The sequence below is a fragment of the Elaeis guineensis genome, chromosome 4 (assembly GCF_000442705.2).
Source record: "Elaeis guineensis isolate ETL-2024a chromosome 4, EG11, whole genome shotgun sequence".
NCBI lineage: Eukaryota > Viridiplantae > Streptophyta > Magnoliopsida > Arecales > Arecaceae > Elaeis > Elaeis guineensis.
The window spans coordinates 127,141,089-127,148,728 of NC_025996.2; the positions used below are offsets into that span (position 1 = coordinate 127,141,089).

Below are 7,640 nucleotides of genomic sequence, written 5' to 3' on the forward strand. Positions count from 1 at the left end.
GGCATGGACATTCAACTGGCCTGCCCTTGTTGTGACTTGGAGGAGGAGAGCATGGAGCATTTTCTATTTCGATGTTCAAGGATGAGACATGTTTGGTCTTTGACCAGGATGCACTTACAGATAGTTCAGGTGGAGGACCTAACTCATGCCTTTTTGGAGTTCTGGGAGCACAACATTAGAGGCGACATTCTCAGGTGGCAGGCATCCATGCAACCTATATGGCTCTCCACATTTGGCTCGCTACAAACAGCCTGATGTTTGAATCCAGATGGTATTTGGTGATATTTATATTGAAGAGAGCCTTGACTATGGTAGAGAAGTTGATCGATGTGACGTCTAGGCCTCTGGAGACCTGAAGCTTCCACTCTATCCATGCAGTGACTCGTCAAGTGTTCATTACCTGAGAGCCCCCTCCTCCGTCATATTTGAAGGTCAATTTTTGATGGGAGCATTAGAGGTAGGTATGATGAGATAGGTTTTGTGATCTATGGGCCTAACTGTAGATACCTGAAGGGAGCCCCTTCCTCCGTCATACCTAAAGGCTCACTAACTTTCTTGGATTGTAGCTTTGGTATCTTTTCAGAGTGAACCCTTGTAAGTGGAGAAAATTTTGAAGTAGATGCCACTAATATGGAACCAAAATCTCCCGTTTGAGTCTTAAGAGGATCCGAGATCATTTAGATGTTTTTTAGGTTGATCTTATGCAGCCTCAGAATGTCCACCGGTAATAAAGGTAGGGGATCTTCTTATATCCTAGCTTGATGTAATGGTGACTGGAACCTTGGCGATTATGATCCGAAGGGCCAAGAATAGGTGCAGCTTCTAACCCTTAAACAATAAAGCAACCATGCAACTTTATGGTCATCCCAATATGCCCACAGGCATAGCAAATCTCAGGTAATTCTTCATAGATAAACTGTTGCCATAAAAGAGAATTCTAGACCTACACCCTAGCTCCTGAGCAAATATTTTTGGTAATATCAATTAAGACATGTACATGAACAAACCTCATCCTAGTGGTCTTAGTCCACTCATTAAAGAACAAAGACGCACCAACTATATATATGATTTTGAGGATTTATACTTTTGTCACCTCTCCAGCATAAGATTTGGTTGCCGGATCCATACCTTGACCCTGCCAAACAATGTCTTGATTAGGTTGGAATTTCAGAGGCCAACTTTCAAGGGCTAGAAGCTAGGCCACCAAGGATCGCGATCCTTTAGATAGATATCAAAGAGTAGCAAAGCCTCCGAAAGAGAAGAAACATGAAAGCCTCCTTCCAAATTCCATATGGATTTCATCTCTTTTTGTTTGCATAGATTTTAAAAGGAAAACTATAACGAAGAAACTTACCTACCAAATGTAGTCTTTTAGTGATCTCAAGATTTCTCTATTTGTCTATTTGAGAATGACACAACTTGAATAAAGCTTTGCTTTAAAGCAGCTACCTCCTCATCAAACACCTGGAAGGTCTTCCATAAAAAATGTCAAAGCCCTTGCACCATCTAAATGCACGACCTAATAGTCTTTGTTGCTCGTCCATCCAATTGGGAAGAGGAGCCTCGAGGAGGCGAAGCCATAGCCCCTCACCTTTTCAAATCTTTGCCTAGAGATGGACTTCATAAGGAAAACCTTATCGGTCCTGACTGTTCACGATCTATCTTGGCCAAATTTCATTCCAGAGAAGGGAGTAGCGAAATCCTAAACATTACTTTTCTTTTCTCGGTCATTACAACCTTCCTGTGTTATATGTTGTCTTACTACTTTGAAATAGGCAAGAGATGATATGAAGAAAAAAATTGAGCACTTAGAAATATAGAAACATAAAAAAAATTGATAAGCTCATATGAGACAAAAGAAAAAAATTTCAGAATTGTGATGTTTTACAAAGAAAGAGTGTTTAGAATTATATTGATTATTTTTAATGTTGAGTTAAAGTATTGTATAGATAATTTCTACTCCAGCATTCATTTATTGATGTAAAGATATTCCTTTTCAAGCTTAAATATTTTTACACGTGATCAACTCTAATAGATTCTAATAAATATTATTGGGGTTATTAAATCCTCAAAAATAAGCTAAGATTTAGATATTACATACTTAAAAAGCTTTAACTGATCTAATAGATGGTGCAGTTGATAGATCTTTTGTTTATATATAGAGATTTGACAGATTTTTTTTTTTTAATGCAAAGGAGGGATAATTGTCCCGACCTAGATTTTATTAATAACTAAGTTAATATATTTACATCTCAAAGTGCGAGGACAGATAAAATTTTCACTTATAAAATTTGTTTAGTACTCTTTAATAAATACTATAAAACTAACACTTATATGAGAAAGTACATTTATTATTAAAAATAATAAATATTATTACATAGCACTTTAATTAATATGATTGCATTGATAATTTTTTTTAATATAAAAGAGATTAATATGCATAAGCACAATAGTCACCAAATTTTATTAACAAGAAAGTGAGTATCAAAGAAAAAGAAAGTGAGTACAGAAGAAAAGAAGAAGAATCCTTTAAAATATCAACTGAAATTCAAATTTAAAATTTGAATTTCAAATTTTTCTCAACCAACCTATCAACAAACATTTAAAATTTAAAAATTCTCTCTTAACATTCACTCAAATGTCAAAACAGTCGGAGGAGACCGTCGACTGTCGGAGATCGAGATAGTGAAAGAAGCAGAATGACAAGTGGAGAGAAGAACATCGCTGATCACCACACCAGATGGAGCCAAAATATGAAGACCAACAACAATCAGGTAAGGGATAGGGGAGAGAGCTGGTCCACCGAAGAGAGGAAGGGAGGCCCGGCCTTCTATCTTCCAACTCCCACCGGAGGGAAAGATCTGTTGCCCATCAGAGCTCGGCAACACCCCGCGGAAACCTTGGCAGCAGAGACAACAGACAAAACGAAGGAAGGGAGGGAGAGCAGGGATTGCATCGATAATTGAATAGTGACCCAAGGAGTATAGATGATTGACCCTACTTCGTCCAACGTGGAATCAACAGGTGAGCAATTTTAAGCACAAGCATACTATATCCATGGCCAGCGTTCCAGCCCCGGGCCAATGATCTGTCAAGCGGGTTGGGCCCAACGATTCTCCAGTGGACGAAGCTCATTTCTCCCGTCAACCAGGTGGGGGGACCCTACAAAACAGAGACAACAGACAGCCAAAGGAGGGGAGGGAGAGCAGAGATTGCACCGATAATTGAATAGTGACCCAAGGAGTATAAATGATTGACCCTACTTCGTCCAACTTGGAATCAACAGGTGAGCAATTTTAAGCACAAGCATAGTATATCCATTGCCAGCGTTCCAGCCCCGGGCCAATGATCTCTCAAGCGGGTTGGGCCCAACGATTCTCCAGTGGACGAAGCTCATTTCTCCCGTCAAAGTCTCAAACATCTCGCTTTGTTCTTTCCTTGACAAAGTGATCACTAACATCGAAATCAAAAAATCGTTTCTAAATTTTTCTCTCTTTACGTAAAAAATCAAAAGTTCAACACAGATATTAACTCGCATTAAACAAAACTAAAACATCATAACGAATACAAAAACATCACTATGATGGACGTAAGGTGTGTCACTGGATCTGAACGTCAATGACCTTGCGCTCGACCTTGGTCTTGGGGATGGTAACCAGCAGCACCCCGTTCTTCAGCTCAGCCATCACCTTGTCCCTGTCGCAGTTCTCCGGCAGCAGCATCCGGCTGTCGTACGAGCTCATGCTCCTTCCCCTCCACCAGGAATCCTCTCCTTTACTTCCCTCCTCCTCCTTGTGCTCTCCTTTGATCACCAGCATGTCACCCTCCACAGACACCTTCACCACCTCCTTTGACAGCCCTGGCATGTCGAACCTCATCTTTACCTCATTCTCGTTCTCCATTATGTCCCACGGCGTCCTTATGTCCCCCACCGTCGTCCGGCTCGATCCCGGGAACGACATCGTGTCCTTGAAGATCCGGTCCATCGTGTCCAGCATCTGCCTCATCGTCCTCATCGTCCTCATCGGCGACAGCGGATCCATCAGCCCTTCGGGAAAAGAAAAAAGAAAAGGTTCCACAAAATTTAAGTAACGGAGTCTGCGACTACTTTGAACGACTTAATTAAAAGCCTTCAGTTGCAATCATCTGAAGGGAACCAAAGTATACAAAAAACTAAAAATATTAGATCTGTTACTTACCGAAAGGAGAGATGTCGAGAGTGGAGCGGCGGCCTTGCCGCTCGATGGCGGCACCTTTCTTGTTGGCGTTGGGGTCGACGTGCGCGTCAACGGAGGAGCCATCCTTGTTTTCAGGTGTTGCGGAAGCGACGATGGAGGAACGGGGTTGCTTGACTGGGAACGATACCGTTAGCCTATGGGGTCTCAAGTTTTGCCTGGAAAACAGGGAGGAGGAGCGAGTGGAGGGAACGAAATTTGTGACGGCGCACGCGGTGGCAGAAGCCATGGTTAGTAGAAAGCTAACGTTGGGGAGTAGAAGATTACTTTTCCTGTTGAATTCAAGCTGAGTTTAGCTTGCTGGGAGATAGAGGCTAAGGGGTTGGAGGTTATATAAGCAGGGGAAGGAAAAGTCTGGAAAACACGAGAACATTCTCTACTTGGATCACAAGATAACACCTTCTCCCTCCTTCAAGAATGCGCAAGGTATTCGAGACGGATCCTTAGCTTAACGAGCGCGGATCCTCTCCGGTGGTTTCATCGGCACGGCGCCTCACCTTCCTTCTTTTGCTTTGAGAGCTGTGTACAGGATGAACGAAGGTGTTCGTTGAAATTTTATATCCGTGCGGTGTGATCCAACGGTGGATTCGTGCCAGTGCCGCTTCATCGACGGAGATGGGTTGGTCGAGTGAGGATAAATATTTTTCTCAGCCTGGAGCGAGCTCAAAGCGGGTCTTTAATACTTGTTAACAATGTCCTACCCGACCCCTGGTCTAGTATTGGTCTAATTACTACTTGGTTGGGCTTTCATAAAATGAAACTGAGGTGTGAATTCCATGCTGCAGATTTTGGTTCAGTCTACTTTTTTCCAAGTCATACGGGCGTTCTTGGACCATTGACAGTCTATTATTGGAATGCCCCTAAATTAAAAAGAACTTATGCAAGACTTGTTTCCATACTAACAAAATATTTAATCTAAAATTTTGAGATTTTAAAGTTTCATATTAGATATTTATCAAAACACAAACTTATTTAAATATAAAATCTTATCATAGGCTCCCAAATAACTTACTTTTCTAAATAGATAAAATTTAGTTTGTTATTTTTATTTTTCTCCTCTGTTAAAATTCTACGAAAATTATGTGGACATATCCCACTTCGAACTTAGCACCCGCTTCAGCTATGTGATACGATCGTATGAATCCTAGATTAATGCCCTAGAGATCATGTAAAGTCTTAAGATCCGATACAACCTCAATACCATAAATTATAATAATCTAATTTCATAACAACTAACAAAATTTGTATAATTACAAATTAAATTTTTTTAATCATCTGACCAAATATTAATGATGCTCTATCTACTCATCCGTTCATCCGCAAACCTAAACTATAGCCAAACCTAAAATTCTGTAACTCTAAAAAAGAAAAGAAAGAAGAGGTTGTAAGCTTTACATACTAGTAAAAATTCCATCACACGTATACTAATATAATAATATAATTCAAAAATAATGAATAAGCAATTATGAAAGAAAAAATATAAGTCATAATATCTGCATTATAACTCAACAGTTATATAAATATATATCATGAATCATGTATTATCATAAATTCATAATAAATATCAAAGTTCAAATGATTTAACATTTATGTTTCATTAATACTTTTCAAATTAATCACCATCTTTTAATTTGGACTAATCTTTCATTTTGGACTAATCATAGTCATGCTTTGATCCATGACTGGTAAGCCATAAACTACACTTTGGTCCATAGTGGCAATCCATATAATAATCGTACTTCGATCTATGTACTATAAGAAAAAAGACTATTAGTGACAACTAATTGCTATTGCTAATAGTCGATTTGCCATCACTAATACTATTAGCGATGGCATGCCGTCGCTATAAAATCGATGAAAATAATCTCATCGCTAATTATCATTATTAGTCATAGTAAAAATACCATCGCTAATAAAGATAATTAATGACGGTATTAGCGACAAAGATCCGTCACTAATAATTTTAATTTTTTTAACTAAACTGTTAAAAAATTATTAGCGATGATGATTTTTGTCGCTACTGCCGTCACTAATAGTTTTTTAATTTTTTTAATTAAAATTTAAAAACTATTAGTGACGGTAGTTTACGTCACTAATATTGTCGCTAATAATTTTTAAAAAAAATCATAATTAAATATTTTAAAACCTACTTTAATCACTGTAACAAGCAATAATACTTTCTAAAATCTGTTATAAATAAGATAACAATTATGTAACACAATCATAAATATAAAATTAATTATATTATATTAAAATTATAAATTATATTATTTTATATGCAGATATGCTTTACAAGTATCAAAATTACATACATACAAAAAAAAATCATGTACGATCCTCCTCGTCATCCTTCTCATTCTCTTCTTGCTCCTGTACATCCTCTCCAGCAACTGATGGATGAGAGCCGGTGTTCCAATATTCTGTAACGAAGAAAAATAAAATATTATTAATAAATTTCGATACGAAAGCGTAATATCGATATGGAGATATATATTTCGATATACTACTCTGATTTTTGAACAGATTGTTCCTATATATTTTTTTCGATGATACAGAGTTATAGACACCCCCAACCCATTATTCGGATGATAAGATTAAATTTTAACCTTCTATATCTCTTTTTCAAACTCAAATCGGCCTAAACATGTGAGGCTTCTAAATAAAAAAATTTAAAACAAGTCAAAAAAATTATTAATAGACTTACCTGCTGTGATGGCTGTGACAATGAGCCCAGCTGATCACTAGATGCAAGTCCCAGAGAATCTCAACGACCGCATTGCGGATAGCATCTCAGAAGCTCTAAGGTTACTAGCTCTAAAGCCTTTACACGACCTTCATATGTGCGTCAGTCCACGTCTGGATCGTCAAGCTCTAAGAGGAGGACATCGATGAAGATCCTCAAACTGATGGAGGGTCGAAGCTATAGCTGAATCCTATGATCTAGCTCCTACTCACCCCTCTGGTGGCTCTGACCCATCCCTCGAGGTCAAAGAGGGACTGAGAGGATGGATCCTCATTGTGCTGCGATACGAGATACTCCGTATAATCCGTCTAGACAGTTTAGACATTCATTAGTCCATATATATTAGTATATATAAAAATTTAATAAATAATATTTTAAGTTGTTATTGCAATCTATCGAGAACGAGGATCTAAGTAATCACCAATCCTCCTAGACTGGTGTGTGACCTCCCATATCTACAGCTGTCCTGATGCACGAACCAGCTGGTATATCTATAATAAATAAATAATAAAATTAAATTAATTAAAATATATATGATTAATTCAATATGAAATTAATTTAAGGGTAGAATTTTTACCAATATGTCAGCCACAACATATGTGCCAATGGAGCCGCCAGTGTAGAATCAGATGCTGTCAGGCAAATCGATTCTGCCATGCCCT

The 7,640-nt window shown here is 38.2% G+C and overlaps 1 protein-coding gene across 2 annotated transcripts; it reads right to left on the reverse strand.

Annotated features, from left to right (window-relative positions):
* Positions 1–2,468: 2,468 nt before the first annotated feature.
* On the reverse strand, positions 2,469–4,526 carry LOC105042706 (small heat shock protein, chloroplastic). 2 transcript variants are annotated; one of them, XM_029263878.2, is made up of 3 exons: positions 4,200–4,526; positions 3,624–4,048; positions 2,469–3,453 (listed from the first exon to the last, which is right to left on the reverse strand). In XM_029263878.2, exons 1-3 carry the CDS (start codon positions 4,462–4,464, stop codon positions 3,451–3,453), a joined length of 693 nt encoding a protein of 230 aa, XP_029119711.1. In that variant the 5' UTR covers positions 4,465–4,526; the 3' UTR covers positions 2,469–3,450. The 2 variants fall into 2 exon arrangements, with proteins under 2 accessions (XP_029119711.1, XP_010918303.1); XM_010920001.4 differs by lacking the exon at positions 2,469–3,453 and having other exon boundaries at positions 3,460–4,048.
* Positions 4,527–7,640: the final 3,114 nt, after the last annotated feature.

Excerpts from the sequence above, each read along its gene's own strand:
- LOC105042706 (XM_010920001.4), bottom strand. The coding sequence starts at position 4,464 with ATGGCTTCTGCCACCGCGTGCGCCGTCACAAATTTCGTTCCCTCCACT. Across the intron at positions 4,049-4,199 it reads TCTCGACATCTCTCCTTTCG|GGCTGATGGATCCGCTGTCG; the intron begins GTAAGTAACAGA and ends CTTTTCCCGAAG.